The following is a 25803-nucleotide window of genomic DNA, read 5'->3' on the forward strand; positions in this document are numbered from 1 at the left end:
GAATCGCATGCTGAATTTGTAAATACACTCTGCAAGTCGGATAACCATACTTTACATCGGCCTCAGCACGTTACAGTAATACGCGTCCGTGTCCGTATTACGTCCGGACATGTTACAGGTCTGTTTTTCTTCTTTGTGGAGGGTGAACTTGGCTTTTTCTTTATTTTTCTTGGCCTGGACAACTTGTGTTTGCCCAGTAGGGCTCTGCTGCCAAGGTCAACAGCTGCTCTGTTAGAAGCAGACTCTGTTGTTATTATTATTATTTATTTTTTTTTTTCATAAGTCCTGAAAAAATCCATACTAGAGTGTTCAAACAACGGCACCAGCGGTAACTTTAAAGAACATGTAACCTCGGGCAGTTCGGTAAACATTTACCTTTGGAAGGAGATGATAGAGACTCCTTTGTGTTTGCTCTACAAATAAATTCTTTGGTGAACAACGTGTGTAGGATAATTTCTGATAAATTGTAGTGCATCTGGAAAAGAAGAGCGGAACGCTGTCCGTTAGTCTGAGCTGGCAGTGTTTAGAGGTGGCATGGGCAGCGTGCTGGTTTCCACAAAGGTCGAAGGCCACAGCGATTCATTTGTGCTTTGTGTAACCCCTGCCTTTTCAAATTATGTATAGATATCTGAGTTGTATCATAAGTCGCTGCAACGGACTGAAATCTATGCTTCCAGGACAGGATCTACACCACTGTAACCTTCCACTGGACAAGCAGTGGTTGAATATGGATTAATATGAATTTCATAAGTCATTTTTTTTAATGAATATCTAAAAGAAGAACACATGACAGTGCATTGTTCCATATCGTGACCTTTACTTTCAGGCTGAAAAACCCACTAATCTACTGGTGACCATGACAAAGGTTCACTGGTTTATGATCATGCTGGGAGGCTTATCGCTCCTTGCAGGTGGCACCCTGGTGCAGTACGGAAACACCTAGATATGTTTACCCACAATCCTGTGGGTCTTATTGGGATGCGCTCATAATGGGCTGGAGCAGAGGGCTATTTGTTGTCGGAGACAATGCCTCCACTTGGGTTTCACAAAGCCGTATCGGGCGATTCGGATACAGCGCCACAGAAGCCGCAGGTGGTCTGTTCCGCAAGTAGGAGGCGGCGACCGACGTCACTGTCTTTTAAAGACACGTTGGTTTGGGAGTGCAGCCCTCAGACTGGAGACAGTCCTGGGTGGAGATGGGTGCTTCTCACGTCGTCCTGCTTCTGTGCTCCATTTTCCTATGTGCAAACCAATCAGATGCCCAGCACCCGACCGGAGACCCTCTCTGCGCGCCATACCAGGAGGCCTTCGATGGCTCCTGCTATGAGCTTGTGAGTCTGCAGCGCGGCTTCCTTAGAGCTCAGGCCTGGTGCGAGCGGGGCGGTGGCCACCTGGCCTTCATCCTCAATGAAGAGACACAGCAATTCCTACAGAGGCACCTGAGCCCAGGGCAAGACTTCTGGTTGGGCCTGGCTCCTGTCTCTCAGAACCTCACCCTGGCGACCAGTGCTCCTGAAGGTAGGAGATGCTGACCCTTCCAAGGTATGGTTGTGCAGCAGACCACTGATAAGTGGTGCTCTTACGCATCACTAGAGTTATTTTAGATTTAAAAAAAAAAATACTTGCCAACATGTGTCTGAAACACATGTCTTGGGATTGTGGGAGGAAACCGACTAGGGGGAGAACATGCAGACTCCATACAAAAATTTATGTTTATTGATTTAGCTGGCAATCTTCTCTAAAGCTTCATACAGCGATTGACTCATTTACACCGCAGGGCACTACAGCAATTTTACGTGAAGTACCTTGATCAAAGGGGGTGCGGTGGCGCAGTGGGTTGGACCACAGTCCTGCTGTCCGGTGGGTCTGGGGTTCGAGTCCCGCTTGGGGTACCTTGCGACGGACTGGCGTCCCGTCCTGGGTGTGTCCCCTCCCCCTCCGGCCTTACGCCCTGTGTTGCCGGGTAGGCTCCGGTTCCCCCGTGACCCCGTATGGGACAAGCGGCTCTGAAAATGTGTGTGTGTGTGTGTGTACCTTGATCAAGGGTACTACAGACAGTCAGATTAGAATGCGATAAATGTGTGCCTAAAATTTAAACAGATTTTCATCTAAGTAATAAGAATAAAAACTGATTTATTTAAAAAAAATATTTGACACAACATTTTTAATTTCCATATCTTCACTGGACAAATGGCTTAAGTCAAGGTCACTGTTAGGAAAAGTATGTGAACGTCTAAAGCCATCTTGAATGGAGTTTAACTGGGATCAGATATACATTTATGTAACACTTTTCTCCAAAGTAATTTACAATGGGAATGTTCTTCTTGGGGACAGCTGGTAGTGTAGTGGTTAGAGTCACTGCCTTTAGATCTGAAAGTTGTAGGTTTGAGCCCCACCTCTGGCTGTAGTACCCTTGAGCAACATACTTACCCTAAAAAATTGCTCTAGTGACCTTACCCAGCTGTGCAAATGAGTAAATAATTGTAACCTTAATACTGTAAGCTGGTTTGGAGAAAAGTGTCAGCTAAATGTTATAATTAATTACCTCTTTATACAGCTGGGTAATTTTACTGGAGAGATTTAGGATAAGTACCTTGCTCAAGGGTATTACAGCCAGAGGTAGGATGTCGACTTCAAACCTCCAGGTCCGAAGGCAGCATCTCTAACCACTGTGCTTTCAGGTGTCCCTAACAATGTGTCAGGTGTTGCCATCAGTTCAGGTGCAACTGTCACCTGCTTTGGCATACAAAAAAAATCACGTTTTTTGGTTACTTGCTCTTCACAACAGAATTGTGTAGAAGCATCATATGACCAAAGAATATGATCAAACGAGATTTCAGAGGATCTCAGAAGAATTGTTAAAGCTCATCAGGCTGGAAAGGGTTACAAGGGAGCTCTAACTGACAAACTAAACTGCATCAACATCTCTTGCAAAAACATCAAAAACATGTTTCGTTCTTTGTCCATTTTGATCTGGGTGTCATCATTTGGCCGTGATCCCATCACCCTACACTTGAACATTTGTTGGCTCGGCTCTCTGTTTGAGTCTCAAACACAGACAAAGTGGAAATGTGTTGTGTGGACACTATCTCCTGCGGCAGCTGGAAAGCGGGTGAAAGATTTACAGTATTTGTCCTGTATTCATCGGTGACGGGCGTCCTGCCATGTCAGATTAGCCACGGAGAGAATGCACATACCGCTCATTCACAGCCGCTTCAATAGGGCTTTGTTTCCTGCACTCTTCCTCCCCCCACAATGGACATGTCCATGTCCCTTCCTCACATTTATTGTCTTTTTTTTTCTCCTAATCATTATTTATTTCTCTCCCCAAATGTATTAATGCTGTTTTTCTACTTAGACTGCATTTCTGAGTACTTGCTGATCTTGAGTGTTACTGGAATATGCTGATGGCTTATGGCCTGAGAATTTTGTACGTTTTGTGCTATTTACCTAAAATTGTAATTATTTATTAAGTATATTGTATTTATATTGTAAATTTTGCTTTTGTAATGCCTTGTTCTTGTATTGTATTATCCTATAGTATTTTGTCTAGTATGGCTGTACAGGTGGTCCCCGATTTACGATGGTTCGGCTTACGATTTTTTCAACTTTACGATGGTGAGCTGGCGATAGACATTCAGTAGAAACCGTACTTCGAATTTTGAATTTTGATATGTGGAGCGATACTCTCTCGTGATGCGGGGCAGCGGCAGCGATCCGCAGCGATCCGCATCTCTCGGTCTGTCACTCAGAGGTGTGTATTAGGTGTATTAAATGAATTTTCGACTTACGATATTTTCGACTTACGATGGGTTTTGCAGAACATAACCCCATTGTTGGTCAGGGACCACCTGTAGTTTGCTTTTGCATTTTTCCACTGCCTTCCTTCGTAATCCCCACCACCCCAGTTTAAATTATTGTGGAAAGAGAGGACTGTAGCACAAGAATTTCACTCTGATTGTTGAATATGTGTGAAAATAAAGCTTTAAATACTTGCAAAATTAACAAAATGCTATTGATCTGTTTCAGTTGTGTGGTTCATATTGTGTGGAAGACTCTGGAAAGTTCATTTAGGGTGAGAGACCATGGATAGTTTAGCAAGGCATTCCCTATAGAAGAATTCTTATTTGTTATGTATAATTAGTCTAGCACCTCACTTATCTTTATGGGCAGTGGTGCCAAGACATACCTGGGATCCACTGTCTAGCCATCCCTAAATCACTGATCTACGGTACATATTTTTCTTTTGTTCTTACTGTATTTTTTAGTTCTTGGATGTTTTAGTGTTTCACAGTCTTTCACTAGTGTTAGAAGTTTAAAACAGACCCTGTTTCTTGTTCTCACATTTTACTGAAGTGTTTTTTTTTTTTGTTTTAAACCTGATTGGTTCATGAGCCCTGACCAAGCGGTGGGCATGGGCCTCTCTGGACATAAGTATCTGTCCTCTTTTAGGGGGACCTGGAAGCACTCTGTGACTTCCTTTTTCTGGCAATATTCTGTGGAGTGCTTTGATTGAATCTCAACCGTATTAATCAAATTTTTACTTTATTTAGTTGCACGAGTCTTTGCTATTCTTCCACAGGCATCACTGACCAAGAGTGTATTTGCACTGTATTTACAGGTCCGCTCTCCTGGCTGGATGGCTCTGACATTAGTTATGCCAACTGGGCCCACGACCCTCCTGTAGACGCTGCCTGTGGACACATAGTGAGGGATTCGGGGTTTCAGTGGGAGGCGACTGACAACTGCAGCCAGGAGTTCCACTTTGTGTGCGAGTTTGGTGAGACTCCCCTATCACCAAATCCCACGATCAATGAGTGTGTGTGAGTGTGTGTGTGTGTGTGTGTGTGTGTGTGTGTCTGTGTGTGTATTTTCACCTGTGTCCATTCATTGTAATCCGCTGTTCTCCTCAGAGTCCGGCCGCTCCCTGGCCTGCACAGACCATAATGCCACACTCCAGTGTGGGTCTGGCCAGGTGATCGAGGTGGACAACGGCTTCTATGGCAGGAAAACATTGCACTACTGCCGCCCAAGACCAACCCACTTGGCCCCGCCCACCTCCTCGGCCCCCCAGGAAGAGTGCAGCTGGGTGGATGTCGGGGATGTGATGTCAGGTGCTTCCTCACTCACTGCCTTCTTTAATTCTGAAAATAAATATTTTAACGCACAACACATTTTATGGGTGAATCCACCACTTCTGCTAAAACCAGCTATACTTACATGTTCACAATAACATACTACATTTACCAGTACAAATGAACTCAAATACAAAAGAGAATGATATAAATATCTCTGTCCAAGATAGCCTCACAGTCTTTCATTATAGTCTATAAAACACTTAACATTTCTCAAACGGAACAAATCAAAACACTAAATCAAGAAATTTATGCAGTATATTTTGCGGGATACAATCTGTCTATTTCTATATATAGGATTTATAATAAAATAATAAAACATTAATTTTATAACATCTTAAATATCTTATATTTAAGATATTCTAAAGCATTAATTATATAATATTTTATTAAATATTATATTATATAATATTTAAGATATTATAAAACCTTAATTATATAATATTTAAGATATCATAAAATTTACCAGTACATTTACTACATTTACCAGTACAAATGAACTCAAATACAAAAGAGAATGATATAAATATCTCTGTCCAAGATAGCCTCACAGTCTTTCATTATAGTCTATAAAACACTTAACATTTCTCAAACGGAACAAATCAAAACACTAAATCAAGAAATTTATGCAGTATATTTTGCGGGATACAATCTGTCTATTTCTATATATAGGATTTATAATAAAATAATAAAACATTAATTTTATAATATCTTAAATATCTTATATTTAAGATATTCTAAAGCATTAATTATATAATATTTTATTAAATATTATATTATATAATATTTAAGATATTATAAAACCTTAATTATATAATATTTAAGATATCATAAAATTAATGTTTTATTATTTTATTATATATCCTATATGTAGAAATACACGGATTGTATGCTCTCAACTTTATAAAGAGGCATTTCAGTGTAAGCAGCTTAACATTGTAAGTGGCCTTGGAGAAAAGTGTCACATAAATTAATAAACGTAAATGTATGGATTTTTCCTGCTTCGGACATACAATACATGCCCTCAAAGATATGAATATTATAAGAAATTATTGCCCACATAAAGGGGCTCTTGAAACGTGTCCCATGGAGAGTTTCTCTAAGGCTGGCCCATACAGTGACATACAGAAAACATGCTCACCGTCTGACTTATCATGTTTTCAATCGCACCCTCAGCCCTGGGACTGAGCTAACACTGCTTTACCGAAGTCAACAGAAGGGCAGCTGCTCCCGACAGCGTCAGAGCAAAGCTCCCTTAGAGTAACAAAGTGCCGCGAGGCTCCCAGACACACAGAGGAGGGAACGCAACAGCCATAATGATTCTGGAACTGCTCAGAGTCCATTATAATCCATTCATGATCCTCATCCACTGCACTACTTTTTGACAAGCTGTAGGAAAAGCACAGTTTAAACATATCTGGTTACATAATGGACCAAGAGCATCTTTGTGTGTTGAGATCATGTTGTGCTGTTGCATGCGCAGGCGGCAGAAACAATAACAGCTTCACCTGGCAGCTCTCCTACTGTCGACACAACAGCCTTCTGCTTATGCATGGCTTCTGGGGAGGAAGTGGAAGCAGGAGGCCTCTCTCTTACACCACATTTAAATTTATTTGATGCTTTCCTCTAAAGCAACAATGATTTATTTCATTATGCAGCTCATTAATTGTTACTGTACCAGTTCTGCATAAATACCTCACTCGCTACCACAATGGAAGGATATAGGATTTGAACCTGCAACCTTTAAGTGCAAAAGAGACAGCTGTAACCACTACACCACCTACTGCCCCCTCTGTGTCTCACCAGGCCACTGCCATTGGCTGCAGGTGTGCCAGGTGGCTACGGGTGATGTTTCATCTGGGGAGCCATGTCCATCTTTGGGGAGCTATCTGTCCGTGGAGTACCACTGCAGAGATGGTTGGAGTCGCATCCCGCACCTCCTGGATGAACAGCTTGATGCTCCTGATGTTTTGCATTTTTGACCCTTTCACACTTTAATTTGCATGTATTCAAGTTCATATTTGTTGTCAGTCATAACTGAGGAAGGCAAAAATATGACCTGGACCTTCTTAAATGCATAACCCGTATTCACATTTCAGGAACTTTTTACTACATGTTCCAGTCGATGTGGTTCATGGTGGCGATGGGCGTATTTCCCATAATCCTCCATTGCAAACACACACCTGAACTAACGAAATAGCTCCCCCTCTAGCTGAAGAAAGCTGAGCTGCTCTTCTGGTTCTGTTGACTCCTCTGCAGGTCTCCTATTGCTTGTGAATGAGAGTGCAGTGGTGTTCCACAACATTACCATCACACTTAAGTGGCTCCTCCACCCCTTCCAAGGCAACCTCACCTGCACCTTAAACACTGGAGATGGGCAAAATATTGACCCCTACAGTCCAGAGGGGTAAGTAGTACCCTTCTGTTAGCAATATGTGTCTTTCTGATTTTCATCCACTGCTGCAGCAATATAGATATTAGTCATTAGATATTTAGATCAATATAGATATTTACATCAGTAGTCACTGGACAAAGGGTACCCATCAATATTCTCCTTAGACACAACTATTAATTTCTGTCCACTCTAGAGAACATATGCTTTCACGGGTATCTCCCAAACTGTAGATGTCACAACGCCGAGTCTTAATGCACCTTATACAGTAGAGGACAATCTATGCTTTTAAATGATTCCACATGCTAAGAGTGGGATTTAAACAACTTCCCAGAATTACTTGATATATATATAAAAAAGAGGATATAAGCCTTTCTTCAACAGTTTTTTGGCTTGAAACCAGTGCTGTCCTCAGCTGAAGCCTTCATGGTGAATGTTTGTCCTTTAGGTCAGAGAGCAGCCTGGTACACAGGTACACCCACACTGGTGTTTTCACAATCACCGTGGAATGCTCCACCAGCGAGTGGCACGTGACTGCGCAAGGAGCAATCTCTGTCCAGGAGCCCGCTGATGACTTTGGCATCGTCAGATGCTACAGTTTCAACCGATCAGGGGACAGCTCCGAGTGCACGGCCATTTATGGCAGCGAGCTGGCCATCCAGGTGGAGCTGGAAGCAGGTAGAACCAACTCGCACGGCAGTGCTGTTGATGTTTGCTTTTGTCTCTTGGACAGCCTATTAGCATGTTGGCACGGGATGGAGCTGAGGTTGCTGCTTTGCTAAAACCAGATGCATGATTGGACCTTCCAGGAACCAACATCACGTACAGAGTCCAGCATGGTGAAACTGTTTTGGCTATGGCCACCGCCACAAGAGGCATCATCCCCTGTAACATCACACTGAGTCCCGAGGCTCAGCAGCAATTGGGTGCTGGCTGTCACCAGGTGGCTCTTCTAGCCTCCAACAACGTTATGGCAAACGCTGTCTCCAAGACTATGCAGCTCTGCCTCCTGGAGCCTGTGGAGGGCCTGTGGGCCTCAGTGGAGCCCGGGAGGAAGCCGTGCCTGAACCCAGAGCTCCAGGTATCTGTGTCTCTGGACCGAGGCACCCCGGTGCAGCTCCAGTTCCAGATCTCTGGGAACAAAGAGAGCTTCCTGGAAATGAAGGAGATGACGAGCGGCAGCCTCCAGGTGTTCAGCATTCCAGCCAGGTTCCAAGGTGCTCGTCTACTGATGGAGTCTCTGATTCACTAAAGCAGCTTGAATACATTAATTTTTAGCTTTAATCAAACAGTTGGTGTGTCATTGTTATAAATAATATGTACTACCTACTACAGATACAGACTGCTGAATTTGCTTAATGGCTTAAAATTTCTCAACAGGGCCAATGAATGTGAAAGTCAGAGCAACTAACAGCATTTCTGAAATGGATCTTGATGTTGGAAGTACAGCTGTGGTCTGCAGTGAGTCAAAGGCAAGTTTCCATAAGCTGGGTCATAGAAATAAATTCCCTCTTTCATATTTGGTAATTTATGTTAATGAGTTTCCTTCTATAAAGACAGTGATGTAAGGTGGTAGGTCCTCATCTTCTATTCCGTTCGGGTTGAGCCTCTGCGTAGGATAGCTGGAAGGATACTGCTGCAGGCGGAGAGCAAGCACATCTAAAGGAGCTGTTCGGTGGACTCGGTTGCAGAGGTAATCTGAGTAAAAGGTAGATGCCGACAGGAACAGGCAGTGAAGAGCTGAGCAAGGCCTACAACTGGAGACAAGCAAGAATCTTACACAAGGAGTCTTGGCACTTGAGCAACCAAAAGGCATCATGACAGTGAGACTGTCTGCTGATGGCTGGGGGCGCACGTTAAAACAAGAAACTCAACATCCATGCTGACGATGCCCTGGAATTTTCTTGTCTTTGTCAGGCAGGCGACCGCTCCCGAGTTCCTCGTGACCAACAATTCACTATCAACGCCAATCCCAGTACCGTGCACCCTGATACCTCTTCTGTCCAGTTAGAGGGCAAGAACATGAAAAATGATCCTGTATCATATAACTGGATGTGCAGTAAGTGTGCAGGAAAGCATATGCGTATGATCTTGAGCGTCTCTGCTGACATTTTGACCTTTTTGGGATGATGGAATTTTCATGCCTTCTTTGACTTCTGTTTCAATCCTACAGCTGGAAACTGTTCTTGCAACATCAACAGTACGAATAATACGCTGGTGATTTCGCAGGCCTGCCTTCCACCCACGTTCAGCCCTTCAGTGTATACTCTGGTTGTAACATATAAAAATCATAAAAATGACACAGCCAGTAGATGTGTCACTGTGGTTCCAAATGACAGTAACAGCGTGAAAATCAAGTAAGAATGAAAGTTCATCATAGCTGTCTGCTGTTCCACCTATATACACATTGCGGAACTGGCTGTTTAACAATTTGTATTGCAGCTACTTTGTTCAAACATTATCTACTGTATATTTAAGAGTTTTTTTATTGTTTAACTAGACCATATTCAAATACAAGATACAATAGCACAACACAATAATTAGTAATGTCCTAAGGAACAATGGCTGTATGTTCACTCTCAAAGTGAAATTGCAAGTGATTTTTGAAAATGTCTCTTTGTCTTTCTGAAGATGTAACTTGGGCTGCAAGCAACAGAACGTCACCCAGACCATTCAGCTGCAGCTGCAGTGCAATAATTGCGTAAAAATTAAATGGTTTTATATAAATGACTCTTCTGATCCTGTAAGTGGATTCTCTATCGCACCGTTTTAGCTGCTCAGTACTTGATCTAGCGAATAACACAAGAACAGGGCAAAAAGTGTTCGCAATAATGAATGGAGTAACATCGGTGTCTTATTGCGGGTACTTTTTGACTTACCTTGTACATAGTACACACACACACACACACATTTTCAGAACCGCTTGTCCCTTACGGGGTCACGGGGAACCGGAGCCAACCCGGTATCACAGGGCGTAAGGCCAGAGGGGGAGGGGACACACCCAGGACGGGACGCCAGTCCATCGCAAGGCACCCCAAGCGGGACTCGAACCCCAGACCCACTGGAGAGCAGGACTGCGGTCCAACCCACTGCGCCACCGCACCCCCCCTTGTACATAGTATTAACACATTTTTTAAATGTTTTTTTATGTTTGTTTCACACATGATGATTTCTTTTGTCTGTTCTAGAATATGTTCATTGTTGGTTTTTCAACTGTTTTACAGCAACACATCATGTGCCCTTGATGTGTAAAAGGATGGACTTTGTGTGACGTTGTTTTTCATTCTTTTCAGGGGGTTCTGGGAAAGTGCTTCGGTAGGTGGACCCCAGGTCCCTTAACCCTGTATGCAGAAGATATTAATAACCTCACACTCAGTGATGAAGACGTGCTCTCTGTGATAACCAAAGTTGTGGCTCTAGGTGAGATTTGGACTGCTCCTGGTCATGTTAATCTCTTATAACTTTGGAATTATGTTCATATTACACGCAGAGCACAGTGCTGACCGTACAATGAATAATTTCTTACTTTTCTTCAGCCATTTTTAAGGATGGGAAGTCTGCATATGACATCTACAACGTCCGGAACACGGACAGTCCCTCCAGCACTCAAGCGACCACGCTGGCCTACACCACCCCTACACAGACCACACGACATGGGAGTGCAACCACCACCGCCACCACCACCAGAAATTCAGGAAGAAGCAATCCCACACCATCTAATGATCACACCTATTCTGACTCCCAGTCTGCCCTTTCCACTCTTAATTGCAGCCTGGGCCCAACCCAGGGCTCTGTCCTCACAGCCTTCTCTATCACTTGTGCTACATCCAAGACTTTCTGCCAAACTGGATCCTGCACGTGCTGCATCACTACTGGTAGCGGTGAGGATCTGAGGTTGGGCTCCATAGAGGGCTCTGGGACACTCACCTTTTCAAGCCATACAGGGTTGGGATACAGTTCTCGGAACATAAAATCGGTTTCAAAGAGGTTGTCACTAGATGTAACAGGCAAAGAATTCATGAAAAATGCACATTCTATACCTCCAATTCCCCCGTTTCATGTCTTTTGTGATGCAACCACTACATTACATTTATTAGTTTAGTAGCCAAATTCTGGGGGCACGTTGGGGCGGTGGGTTTGGCCTGTGCCTGCTGTAGGGATGGTCTGGGGCTGAAACCATGCTTGGGGTGCCTTGTGGTGGACTGGTGTTCCATCCAGGGTGTGTCTCCTCCCTCTATGGCCTTGCACCCTGGCTTGCCATGACCCCGCTTGGGATGAGCCGTTGTAGACATTGCCTTGCAGCCAAATTCCTCCAAAGCAATGAAACAACCTGATATAACCAAAAATACATTTTACCAGCAGAAGAAGAGCTTCAGACACAGGCACATGATCAATAAAAGCAGTTTGTTTGTCTAAAAAAATCTTTTTTGGTTGTGTATATCACTTGAGTAGCTGCTCATGGAATTGAGAGTCAGGTAGGAGACACAAAGATGTTCCTGCTAGGTAAGAAACTGTTAGGAAATCAGCAGAGAAGTGGTTCTGAAAGAGATGTGCTTGAGACCATTCTTGAATGCTGAGAGGTATTCAGCAGTTGTGAGTGACAGATTGACCTCGTTCTACCACATTAGAGGCAAAACCGACATCCTCTTGACTTTCAAATTTGGATCCCTCATGAGTCAAACCACCAAGTGGCCAGAAACTGAGGATAAGGGCAGTCTGGTTGGGGAGCAAAGAGTGATCAGGTCCTGTAGGTATAAGGATGCAGATGCTCTGGCTGTCTTGTAGGTTTTAACCAGAGTTTGGAATTTCATGAAGGCATACTCACAAATGTGGAGTTGTGTAGGTAAAGAAGTGGGATAGGATTTCTGTGGTACAAGTGTGATAATGATGTTCTGCCTCTCCTTACAGGTCAGTACCTGAGCTGTGGAAATGAGCTGGTGGTGAAGTCTCTCTTCCTGCCTGAGGGGGACAAGAGCAGTAATCACAGACTGGCTCTGAACGTGTCTTTGAAGAATAAGGAAGGGAAGATAATCAACACCACCTTGACCACAAAGGCACGTGGTCTAATGATTGACTGTCTGAAGATTTATCATTAGAATGAGCTAACATTATTAACAATCTCCAAAGTTAATTTATAATATTAACTGCCATGGTCATACTTTCTCTTTTCCAGGTGACGGAGGCCAGCGCTAACACGTCTTTGCAGGAACTCCAAGTTCTGATTTCCACACAGGTAAACCAGCAGTCTTCGTCAAGGTTGGCACAGCTCTACAGCACCGTGTCTGGGATTCTGAACAATCCAGCTAAAAGCAATCAGGAGAAGACGACGCGAATGAAGGTATGAAGGTGATGATGTAAGGAGGAAGATGAGGGTGGGTGTCAAGATGGAGACCTAAGTGTTCAGATAGAAGCTTCAACAAGATTTGATCAAATCCATTCCCTTTTAATTTGCTTGTAATGTTCATCAGTTATGAAGGTTGTAGGTTCAGCAACCTTGAGGATCGTGAATCGTGACTGAGCTGGTATTCTCTCTGAAGATGCGGCAGGAGATGCTGGCCACCATGCTGGTAGCTGTACAGACCACCCAGTTCAGCAGTGCCCAGGAAGTGCAGTGTGTGGCCGAAACAGTGGTGGGGATCACCCAAGTGGGCAGAGAGTTGACCTCCACTGCCCAGGTGTCTATTACACTCTTTCATATGGGGCATTGATTGATTCAATTTATAGTACTATGATTAATTACACATACAACTTACCAAGGGAAGATGAGGAAGTGGGCCAACAGCTGAGGTTTGTGTTTGTCATACTGAGTAATAAAGAGCTCTTCTCCTGCCTGAAACACTGATCACATGAGTTAAGACTTGGGAGACATTCTGTTAGGTCACAGTCTAATGAGCAGACTTTGGTGCTCTGGGAAGGCCCTCTTAAGGTCTCCAAAAACCTGCTGAGGCTCTGTTTCTGCAGGTTGTGGGAGGTAAAACAAGATGAGCATAGACTTCTTGGTGGCTTCATCACAGGTGCAGGCCAGCTCACTGCTGGCGAACCTCAGTCAGGCACTGCTCTTGATCAACAGCAGCGGCAGCGTCGGGACCGCGCAGACTTTGCTTGCGGCCGGACCTATCGTCTCAGCAGCTAGCAACATCCTGACGGCCTCCGCTGATTCGAACCAGCAGACGTCTTCCCCTCAGGAAGGGGTAGGTCACTACAGCGCTGTCCTTTAGAGGAACTCCTGAGTGCTGCAGATCAAGTCTTTCCTCAGCTGGGGGTCCTACAGGTGCAGAACGTAACTGCATAACCTCGCATACTCTCTGAGATGTACGTCGCCTTAGAGTTTGTATGCTCTCCCATTGTTCACAATATAAAGACATGCACAGTAGAACACAATGGTAAAGCAGTATGGAACAGAGCGGGACAACTGTTAGCATAGTGGTTAGAGCTGTTGCCTTTGGATCCACAGGTTACATTACATTTATTCATTTAGCAGATGCTTTTCTCCAAAGCGACGTACATCTCACAGAAAATACAATTTGTGCATTACATTAGGAGATAGAGACATAGCAGCAGATGTGTGATTCTTAAGTACAGTTATTTTGTTTCTTTGACCATATGCAACGATGTTCATCACACAAGTAGCTGCATAAAACTTTACCAGAACATCAACAATTCCTAATCACCTTCCTAGTAGTTTTTTTGAGAAACATATAAAGATTTACGTTAAATTGCAGGAGTAGCTGTGTAAAGGATTGATCCGAGGATGATCATGAGCATTTATACCTTACATGAACTTAAGAGATCACAGGTGAAGTGAGTCTGGCAAGAGATGAGTTTTAAGACCCTTTTTAATGTATACAAAGAATCAGCAATTCTGCGTGACGGGGGAGGTCGTTCCACCACAATGGAGCCAGAACTGAGAACCTCCATGCTTTACCTTTCATACGTGGGACCACCACCGGGCGGATGTGGAAGAGCGTAGCAGTCTGGTTGGGGTGTAGCAGATGATCAAGTCTTGTAAATAACTGGGAGCAGTTCTATTGTTACATTTGTAGGCAATAACCAGGGTCTTGAATTTGATCCGGGCAGTTATGGGAAGCCAGTGCAGAGAAACGAGTAGGGGAGATACATGGGAACGCTTTGGCAAGTCAATCACAACTCGGGCAGCAGCAGTGTTCTGTATCAGCTGTACAGGTTTGATGGCGGTAGCAGGAGTGCAAGACAAGAGAGAGTTGCAGTATCCAGACGAGATGTCACCATGGCCTGGACAAGTAGTTGGGCAGAGTCAATTGTGCGGTAGGGACGGATTCTGCGGATATTATGCAGGATGTATCTGCAGGTCCGGGTTGTGGTTTCAATGTGCTGAGAGAAAGATATACTTGAGTCAATCGTCACTCCCAGACTCTTAGCCGAGGAGGTAGGCAAAATGAGTGAGTTGTCCAGTTTGATTGATAGATCATGACAGGAGGACAGGCCAGCTGGGAGGTGAAGAATCTGTTTTGGAGAGGTTGAGTTGGAAGTGATGATCCATGCAGAGATGACTGACAGGTAGGCAGCAATGCGTGCAGAAATGTCTGATGCTCCAAGCAGAAGGGAAAGGAAGAGCTGGGTATCATCAGCATAGCAGTGGTATTTGAATCCATAAGAGGTTATAAGGGGGCCGAGAGAGGAGGTGTAGATCGAGAAGAGCAGAAGACCCAATACCAAGCCCTGCGGGACACCGGTTGAGAGAGGCAGAAGAGAAGAACGGGAGCTCCGCCAGACCATTTCATAGGATCTGTCAGATAGGACTCAAACCATCTTAGTGCTGCTCCCTTGATCCCAAGCTGACAAAGAGAAGAGAGTAGAATCCAGTGACTGACAGTGTTGAATGGTTGAAATCTCACTTACTGCTGTAGTACCCTTGAGCAAGGTACTAACCCTAAATTGGTCCAGTAAAATTACCGAGCTATACAAATGGGTAAATAATTGTAAGTAGCTTAACACTGTAAGTTGCTTCGATGAGAAACATGAGCTGAATGAATACATGTAACGTAAACATTTCCTTACCATTTAACCATGTGAGGGGTCGTCATGAGTTCAGTCCAGCTTGATAGGGCTTTTCCTGCAGTAAAATTCTTTCCTTCTTTTCATTTGTATCTTGTTCTTTCAGAGGAAAATTTCTAGCAGTTTGCTCAGTGCTGTGGACAATGTGCAGTCCGCCTTATTGGCCGGGCTGGGGATCGACCAAGAGCCCGTCGTCCTCAAAACCCCTGAGATAAACATTTCTGTCAACAAGTGAGTAAAGTGAAATTTACTCCCTTAAAGATTCTGCCTGCGCACATTGTGTGTGAGTAGCTGAACCTCCTGTTTTTTTGGTACCATTTGTCAGGATGTTGTCCCACAAAGTTAAGGGGACGCTTTTCATCCGGAATAGCACATCTCCAGCCTTCAATCTCCCCTACCTGGGCTCCAGCATCCTACCAGTATCCCAACCTGTGTCTGTACGGGTGGGTAGTAAACACTGTCCTCTTGACCTGTTTATGCGTGTTCTTGCATGTCACTGGACACTTCTTAGAGAACACACCTCATTAAGGGCTCTGTCTGGATCCTTCAGCCAAACGCTACTCTCCTGTCTGTCCATCTGCAGATGACGAGCTTTGGAGCGAACCCTTTCTCTTGGAGCGGAGGGGTGCCCGTCAGTGGGGTTGTGGGGGGCCTTTCCCTGACCAGGGAAGATGGTTCTGTAATCCCTGTGGGGAACTTGACCACGGAGATTGAGGTGTTATTATTTTGTTTTACATTTTTATATCTATTCCTAGGATGGGGGGGAGTGGGAAGACCTAGATTTATCTCTCAGACTTTCTCCTCTCTCCTGGTGTCCACCGCCTGGTCCCCAGATCTTCCTGCCAAGACCAAATGTTTCGGAGGTGAACGTGACACTTCTGAACCTGAGGAACTTCAGCACAGTGGCCATCAACGTGAGCAAACCAAACATCTCCCTGGTGCTGAAGCTGGACCCCTCAGAGAATCTGACCTTGCAGCTGCTGCTAGGATTCCAGCAGTACCCCAACCAGAGCTCCAACATGGCCCAGACCAGACTTCCCCAGCAGGGCAAAACCCAAGGTGACTCCCACCCCAGCTCCACTCACCCCAGGTTCTGTGAGATTCGCTTCAGCCTTATCAGGATGAGTATGAACCTGAAAACATGCAATCTATTGTTCTTGCTCCAGAGGATCAATACACTTGGGTTTTAGGACCTGAAAACCTGACCAGAACTGGGGTGTACTACCTGCTTGTGAAACCTGTAGTGGGCCCAGGGGTCAACTCCACCAATGCCACAGTGTTTGTCACTTCCATATCATCCCAGTGTGTGTACTGGGATGAGATCAGGTCCAATTGGAGCAACACTGGCTGTAGGGTACGTTGCACATTTCCTAACAACCTATTTTAGCCCTTGAAATTACCGACATGGCTGCAGTTTTCACACTTGCCTTGCAGGTTGGGCCTCTCACCACTCCACTGGCCACCCAGTGCTTGTGTACCCACCTGACCTTCTTTGGGAGCTCCTTCTTTGTCATGCCCAATGTTGTGGACGTCTCACGCACTGCCGAGCTGTTTGCCACCTTTGCCAACAACCCCGTGGTGGTGTGTTTTGTGGGAGCCATTGTTCTGGTCTACCTCCTTGTGCTGGTGTGGGCACGCAGGAAGGACATCCATGACCTGACTAAGGTCAGCAGGGGTATCTTTTGGTCAGTTCCTATAATCAGGCAAATTAAAAAATAAGAACACAACTGCATCACACTCTAATCGATTTTTTTCATGGCAGTAGGTTTATTTTACAGGTGTCGTGTTTTTTCTAAACTCCTGGAACATGGTAAGATGCAGGGTTTGTTTTACTGTTGCCAAAACTGATAGACTGAAGGGCATTTTATGCCATGATGGTGATGTAACATTCACGTGACTGCTTCTTGCGTCACCCAGGTGAAGATTACCGTGCTGGAGGACAACGACCCACTGGCTCAGTATTGCTACCTTCTACATGTGAGCACTGGACACCGACGCGGAGCTTCCACTTCCTCCCAGGTCAGGGACAGACGTCACCAGTGTTTTTACTCTACTGCTGTACATTGTAAAATTAGTAAACAGTCAGGTGACTTTCATTGATTCCAGTTCCCACAGATACAGCATCAATGTCATTGTAGCAGCCAAACGGGGAAAAGTTTTTAGGTCTGTCAAATTTTTCTCATGGAACAAAAGTCAAAATAACAGCCACAGCACACAATACACAAGTTATTGCCTTATAAATGAGTTCTAGAAAATAATCAACCTTGCTTTTCAAAATTTCCCTCTTATTTTATGCATTTTACCTGTGTAGGTCACGGTAACCCTTATGGGCTCGGAGGGTGACAGTGATCCCCATCATCTGAAGGACCCCGACAAGCCTCTGTTTGAGCGTGGGGCAGTAGACATGTTCCTGCTGACCGCTCCATTTTCCCTGGGGGAGCTGCAGAACATCAGGATGTGGCACGACAACACTGGGGCATACCCTTCATGGTGAGATCCAAACGGGTGATCCCACCCTATTATCTCCTGAAGATCCAAGACTTCAAATCCACACAGCTTTGTGCAACATGAAAGCTTTACTGCAGAAGTCTGCTTTTCTGTTCATCCCACAACTGACAGGTACCTAAGTAAAGTGATGGTACAGGATGTGGAGACAGGGCAGAAGTGGCATTTCCTGTGTAATTCATGGTTGGCAGTAGACATGGGTGAATGTGTCCTCGACAAAGTCTTCCCTGTTGCCACAGAGGAGGATCTGAAGAGGTTCAGGTAAGTGGCCTGCAGTAGCCAAGTTCTTGGCTCTCTCATCTGATGGCACTTGAATACCTTGTTGAGACTGTTGTCCACTTTTGTCAGTGTCAAGTTTGTCTGTGGCTTGGCAGTAACTTGTTCTTCACGAAGACTGCAAAGGACTTTGACGATGGGCACATCTGGTTCTCCGTGGTCAGTCGGCCCCCCAGCAGCAATTTTACACGGGTACAGCGTGTCTCCTGCTGCTTTTCACTGCTTCTCTGCACTATGCTGACCAACATCATGTTTTATGGCATCCCCAAGAACCCATCTGAGCAGAAGATGGACCTGGGTACGTGAGCTTGTCTGTGACGTTACTAATTTGAACTGCAATGTCAATCTGCTTTGGTCTTGACTTTCAATATGTTGCTCTCCACTTTAGGTGTAGCCCAGGTCTTTCACTCTTTGATTTTTAACACTAAATTGCTGGATTTAAGAACCTCATGTGCTCAAGGTCTATGTTGTCCCTCTCCAGGCCCAATTGAGTTCACTTGGCAGCAGGTGATGATTGGCATCCAGAGCTCCATCATAATGTTCCCCATCAACCTGCTAATTGTGAGCATCTTCAGGAATACCCGTCCACGAGAAAGGAAGTCGCAGCAGGAAAATAATCTAGCCAAGGTAGAACCTGCACAGCGGGGAAACACTGATCCTATGCCTCCCACCCAGCCACCATCTCCAGAGAGCATCCACAGAGAAATCACTCCTGAAGCTGTCGTCAAGGTAGCTTATCATGCTCAGTCCCCACCTCTTACATGACCATGTATAATTGCTAATATAGATTTCACCACACTACCCACACCGAGACTCCGCTATTTGCTTCCCACACCTCCATAGTCCATGAAAGGTGTTGTCTACCTCCCTCAGGACATTAAGAAGATTACCCAGTCCCTCTCCAAGGCTTTGAGGAGCCCAGTTCCACAAATGGAAATGAAGACAGGAAGGTCATCTGACATCAACCACATGTTGGCGCTGGTGGAGGAGATCATCAGACAGCAGAACCGGGCAGGAGGCGACTTCTATACTGAGAATAGCAAGACAGAGAGCCCCTTAGTCCTTACACTGGGGACGGTTAATTTACAGGGTACAACTCTCAGATTCTCTGAGTGTCCGTTGCATTTCATGTGTAGTTATAGAGGAATGCTGAGATGGTGTTCTATTAGCCTAGAAACATAGTAATGGGGCAATAAAACAAACATATTTTTACTGGCACAACGTGCTGAACAGAAACATGAGGTGTAAAGGAAACAAACTGTCAGAACAACTTGAGCTCAGAATCCAAGTCAAGTCAAGAATGAAATAACTGCACAAAAATATATAATTTTCTGCCTATTTGTTGCTGCATCCTCAACACTCAATTTTCGATCACAGACAATGGTGTTTTGGCTACAGTTTCCAGGCATGAGAGAGGGCTGCAAAGCTCAGCCAGTGATAGCCAGTCAAACAAATGATGACTGCGTAATTGTGGGTTATTTCCATGTATTTAATAAAGCACTGCGCTTCGCAAGCAGTTATTTATTTATGTTGGAGAAGAAGAACAAACAGTTTGTTCTTAGCTAAATGCCATTAATGGTGTTTCACGAGGAGCTATTGAAAAAGCGCCACATTTCATAACAGTGGACATTTTATTAGATGTTACCTTTAAGAACAATAACAAGATGAGAGTCAGAGTGAACAAACAATCTGGAGTATTGTTTCCCACGGGTTTGTGTTGCTGTTATGGGGAAAATTATAATTTTTTTGACAAATTTTCTAAAAGACAATAGTTTATATTTAACTGATGCTTTTCTCCAGTCACTTACACTGTTGAGCTACCAACACTGATTTATCCATATGTACAGCTGGGAAATTTTTACGAGAGAAATTCAGGGCAAGTACTTTGCTCAAGGGTATTAGAGTAGGAGGTTGGAATCAAGCCTCCGACCTCTGAGTCCTAAGGTGCCAACCCTAACCACTACACCACCTGCTGCTTTCTTTACAAATAACAACCAGGCAACAGATCCTAGCAAACAACAAAAGTCTAAATGACCATTTCAGTCTCAACTGAAGTATCTTACTGTTGAGCTCAGTAAAGTAGTTCCATGATAACCCATAGATGTAACTTGTGAGTGTGTTGTCTGTGTTACTGTTGTTCCACTAATGTTTACCTGGTCACGTTTGGCAGAGAGCAGTCCCAGTGTCAGCCCCGAGAGGGTGCTACTTGACACTCAAAGACAGATGAACTACAGCCAGTACTTGTACCGCCAGCTTCAACATGTGGAGAAAGAGCTGGAGATGTTGGGTGAAGCCTGCTTCCTGAACCCCAGCAGCTACAGCCTGGCAGTGCGTCAGGTCCAGGGTATGAAGGCTCAGCTGGAGGTCTACCTGTCCTCCCCCAGGCCCACAACAGAGGTTCTCACAGAGAGCCCTGGCCCCCACCCCAGCCCTTCAAAGTGCGGCTGCTGCAAGGGCGGACTGCCCTGGTGGTTTGTGTTTGTGGGGTGGTTCCTAGTGGTAACCACTAGCGGCATAGCAGGGTATTTCACCATGATGTACGGCCTCACCTACGGCAAGGACAAGTCCATCAGCTGGCTCATCTCCATGGTGGTGTCATTCTTTGAAAGCCTCTTCATCACCCAGCCCTTGAAGGTGAGATGGCTCCAAGCAGAGGAGAGCTGTTGCTTGCTTCATACCCAACTCAAAGGACACCTCTCAATCCAGACAGAAGTGTTTATGTGCATTTTATTCTCCAGGTCCTGGGTTTTGCTGCTTTCTTTGCTCTGGTTATAAAGAAGGTGGACCAGGAGGATTATGGGGATCTACCCATTGAGAAAGCAACGGTAACCTCAGGTAAACCTTTTTCAGAAGTAAACGGTATTCCTCTAGACTGTAAATGTTGGTGACAGTGAGCCATCTCCTTCGGTGAGCAGACCCAGATGGAGTGCTGAGTGCTCGAAGAGACAGCACCTGTAGCTTCTACCAACCCCCTGCACCCACAGACGTTGAGAGGATGAGGAACAACATGATAAAGGAGCAGAAGGTCTTTGCGCTTATCAGAGAAATTCTCAGTAAGATGTTTTTTCAAGATCATCACAACACCTTAATGCCTTGTGCACAAACTATTCCTTGGATATGTAACAAAAAATTATTATTGTGGTCATTTTTAATATTCTGAGACCCTGGCACCCTTAATATAGTTCTTGGTAGAACAAGTAGATATGTCTACAAGAACTCGAGCGCTCCTTCAGCATGGTAGTTTAGGATGGTAGTGCTCAGCAATGAAGGATATGGTTATGATCATATGTGCAGTCTATACGTGGTGGTAAAATTTTACACTACCATCATTTCTGAAAGCTACCAAAAGGACACAGATAATGTAGGACTTCCTCCTGCTGCCAGCTGAAGCAGGTTGCCGTTGAATTCGCAAAGACAGTGAGGTGTATGCTTTAGCGGAGGTCTTATTCAAGCAACAACATGTGAGGGTCACAGTTCTGAAGTACCCATACTCAATATGTGTTCAAGCAAATTTATATAGCATAGTGTAGAATAAATTGAATTTATAATTGCTTCTGTATGCAATTAGCCCGAGTAGAAAATACAGAACATGCTTTGCCGTTTTTTTACTTCATCCCAAGAGGACCACAACACACGTTCTAGGCAATATAATGTAACGTCCTATTAGTCGAATAATCAGTTGCCCACAATCAGTGTAGTCTTGCATCACTAGCGTCAGACCAGGAAGGTAGAAGAGGTCAGGCCTACTGTGGAATTTATCTTCCACAAGGCTCATCCAAATAAGCATTGCTTCAGTTGCAATTATGTCTTCAGCCATTCAGTCTTCTTTCTCTGTCCTTCCTTTCGCTGTCTGTTGCAGTCTATTTGGGCTTTATGTGGATGCTGCTCATGGTGGCTTACGGCCAGAGGGACCCGAACGCCTTCTTTCTCAATCAGCACATAGAACAGAGCTTCGGCGCTGGGATCTCGGACACCATGAGCCTCAATGATATATTCAGCTGGGCCAACAGCACCCTCCTCAGCAGCCTTTTTGGACAGTATCCAGGTAGCAAGTTTACCGCTACTTACAGAATCAGTGCCAGCAGTCTGATAACAAGTAAGATGCAACCAAATTCTGAACCAAGGTGGCAACATCTTTCTGTTAAAGGAGCCTGGAGATCCTTACAAGTCAAATAAAAGGAGATTTCATAATGTAAATGGTATGTAATTGAATGTAAGGTTCACATTTACATCTGCATGGGCAGCATGATGCTGCAGTGGGTAGTCCTGTGGATTCAAACCCTGGTCAGTCTATGCAGAAATGTGTTCCATGTGAACTGGTGACTCTAAACTAACCTTAGTGTATGTCTGAGTCAATGAGTTCTGTGATACACTGGTGCCCTGTCCAGGGTATACGCAGCCACACGCCATATCCTTCCAGGACAGGCTCTGGAACATCACAGCCCTGTATTAAAGTGGTTATTGATGACAGATAGATTGATCTTTGGATTTACTAATGCACCGAGATGATCTCTCTCCAGGGTTCATTACAGACGGGAACTCTAAGCTGGTTGGAAACGCTCGTATTCGGCAGGTAAGGGTGAGGAAGGACTCCTGCACGATGTCAAGCTACCTGCAACATTATATTTTGGACTGCGACGCACCCTACTCTTGGGAGGTAGAAGACATGGGCACCTATGGACCAGGCTGGAGCAAACCTGTCAACTCCAACAGCACGCTAATGAATGGCACTAAAGCTTACAACACACCGGCCCCCTTTGCCTGGCAGTACCAGAGCCAGGACCAACTGAGGGCATACCCCATATGGGGCAGCACAGCACTCTACAGAGGAGGCGGCTTTGTGGCGGACCTTGGTCCAGATCAGGGCAACGCCAGCAGGTGAGGCAGGAGAAGACAGTCTCCCAGTTTAACTTACTTCAGTAAAACTTCACGATTTTCAGCGGTTAACATTGCAGGATGAAATGAAGATCAAAACAAAAGCCCAACCTACCAATCTTCATTTTTATCATTAACAAGAATATTTTTGCTTTCATTTATGTCTATGATGAAAGCAAATCACTTCAGGGTTAGGGCTCGATATTGGGAGACGATGCATTATATTACGATAGCTTACTCTCCTTGTGAACAATGTTCTTCCTCTTCACCATGTCCACGTTCATTCTGCAATCAGCATCCTGCAGTACCTGTTTGACGAAACCTGGCTGGACGAATACACACGAGCTGTGTTTGTGGAGTTCACTGTCTACAATGCCAACGTCAATCTTTTCTGCATTGTCACCCTGATGCTCGAGACCCAGGCTACCGGTGAGGCATTGTTCATCTTGCACTTCAAGTTTTATCACTGAAAAAATTAAATAGCAAAATTATTTACTTGGCATGCAACTGAAACCATGAACACCATCAACCTTATCTACAGGAGGTTTTCAGTACCGCTCCGAGCTGCAGATTGTCCGCCTGTATCCCTCCACCAGCGGCCTGTACTTCATCATGGCATCTGAAGCAATCTATTTTCTCTTCATTCTTTATTATATGTTTGTTCAGGTGAGGGGTTTCATGAGCTTTGGTAGAAAATGTAGTGCATTAGTCAATTCTGATCATCATACATAACCAGCAGCTCGGCAGGTAGCTGATTATCGGGATCAACTGCAGTCTCCTTCTATTCAGTCTCCTAAAACTCGGCTCTCTTGGTTCTGACAGGGGAAGCTAATGAAACAGCACAAGTGGGCATATTTCAGCTCCAAGTGGAACATGCTGGACTTGGCCATCATCATCCTGAGCTGGAGCACCCTCTCTGTCTTCATCAAAAGAACCCTGCAGGGGAACCAAGACATGGAGTACTACCAGAATCACCAGGACCAGTAAGTGGGCAACTGATGGGAAAAAAAAGGCTTTTCTCTGCTATTTTTGTGTCTATGCTGTCTTGTAAAGCCTCCTCCGTTGAAAACCAACAAGGATATAGAGTTTTGAGAAGGCATCGTTGCGGCTTTGCGACAAGCAGAGTAAACATCTTAAATGCAGGATTTTCAGAACATCTGTACTATTTACCTGAATTCTGCTGATGTGCCTCCCTGACTGTCACTCAAACACTGAGTCCTCCTGCTGCTTATCCTCCTGTCCAGGTTTGTCAGCTTCTACAACACAGCAGCAACAGACTCAGTCTTGGGATACCTGATTGCCTTTCTGGTGCTGCTGGCCACTGTAAAGCTGTGGCACCTGCTAAGGCTCAACCCCAAGCTAAACATGATCACAGCCACACTGAGGAGGGCCTGGAATGACATCTCCGGCTTCATCATCGTCATGGTCATCATGTTCTTGGCTTACGCCATAGCTGTGAGAACTGGTCATGCTAATTCTTCTTCACTTTTTTTTCCATGAAAGAACACGTCAACTGACCTTCACCATTGTACTAATAAAACAGGATTTAATTAATTGTGGTAATCTTGATATAGACATTGGATAACAGACTGATAAAACCTAGAATTATGAACATGATGTATTTGGTGTTTCCCGTTGCAGTGTAACCTGCTGTATGGTTGGAAGTTATACTCGTACAGGACCATTACGGATGCTGCTGCAACTATAGTTAGTCTGCAGCTCGGGACTTTTAACTACGAGGAGGTGAGCGAGCTGGATTATACCAGACCGAGAGGTATATTGATGAACCTTAGCAAGTTACTTTCCTGATCACTGGGATCTTCTCACAGATTCTGAATTACAACCTAGCCCTTGGTGCGTTCCTCATTGGCTCCTGCATCATCTTCATGACCTTTGTGGTGCTGAACCTCTTTATCTCAGTCATCTTAGTGGCATTCAGCAAAGAGAGACTGCACTACAAGGTAAAATTAGCAACTCACTGTTGGTCACCTTCAGAAGTTCTGGGAATGTTGTTCATGTTCCACAAGTCCATTCCAAATATCAGGCATAAGTTGTTTCAGAGCACTTTTTTAATACAAACTCCACAGGTGATGAAATGTATTCTTTTGCTTGTAGCCTTCAGAAGAAGAAGAGATAGTGGACCTTATGCTTTTCAAGCTCTGCAGCCTCTTTGGGATGAAGAGCAAGAAAAATGAGCAAGATGGAGCAGAAGGCACAAAGGACCACAGCTCCAGCTCCTCTGCTGGCAATACTGCACCCGCTGACTAGAACCAGGGACTTCCTGTTTATGTTAACTGCAATACAATGTGTATTCAAAGAGCTGTGATGCTTTTCAATTCTCTACTGGCCTAAAGAAGTAGAACTCATAAAGCAAAGTTTGTGTTTCCCACCACTGTCTACTTTTTCAACTATTCTTTTAACTAGATGTACTTTACACTTTTAGGGCAGAGGACGCTTAAACTGATCACAGAGCTGTAATGACTATAGCATGTATTCTCACACTGCATGCATTTTTCATTTGTGTACTGAGCAGTAACTATCAGCAACATAGTCTTTGAAGTTGCACTGTGTAAACATTAAACGTGA

At 44.6% G+C, this 25803-nt stretch overlaps 1 protein-coding gene across 1 annotated transcript; it reads left to right on the forward strand.

Moving 5' to 3' along the window:
• The first annotated feature begins 1026 nt into the window (after positions 1 to 1026).
• pkd1l2a (polycystic kidney disease 1 like 2a) lies at positions 1027 to 25803 on the forward strand. The gene is given in 40 exon segments (XM_029256337.1): positions 1027 to 1108; positions 1258 to 1518; positions 4622 to 4780; positions 4914 to 5114; positions 6942 to 7052; positions 7395 to 7546; positions 7983 to 8205; positions 8337 to 8721; positions 8882 to 8999; positions 9445 to 9564; positions 10821 to 10947; positions 11064 to 11408; positions 12436 to 12581; positions 12701 to 12865; positions 13065 to 13202; positions 13542 to 13699; positions 15670 to 15792; positions 15887 to 16004; positions 16145 to 16276; positions 16395 to 16620; positions 16728 to 16915; positions 16996 to 17226; positions 17479 to 17580; positions 17873 to 18051; positions 18181 to 18327; positions 18441 to 18640; positions 18824 to 19071; positions 19216 to 19432; positions 20513 to 20976; positions 21081 to 21177; positions 21255 to 21395; positions 22202 to 22387; positions 22863 to 23220; positions 23513 to 23646; positions 23759 to 23883; positions 24040 to 24200; positions 24462 to 24672; positions 24859 to 24960; positions 25047 to 25178; positions 25333 to 25803. Coding segments are annotated over 40 exon segments (7266 nt in total). The 3' UTR covers positions 25486 to 25803.

Source organism: Scleropages formosus, chromosome 11 (genome assembly GCF_900964775.1).
Source record: "Scleropages formosus chromosome 11, fSclFor1.1, whole genome shotgun sequence".
NCBI lineage: Eukaryota > Metazoa > Chordata > Actinopteri > Osteoglossiformes > Osteoglossidae > Scleropages > Scleropages formosus.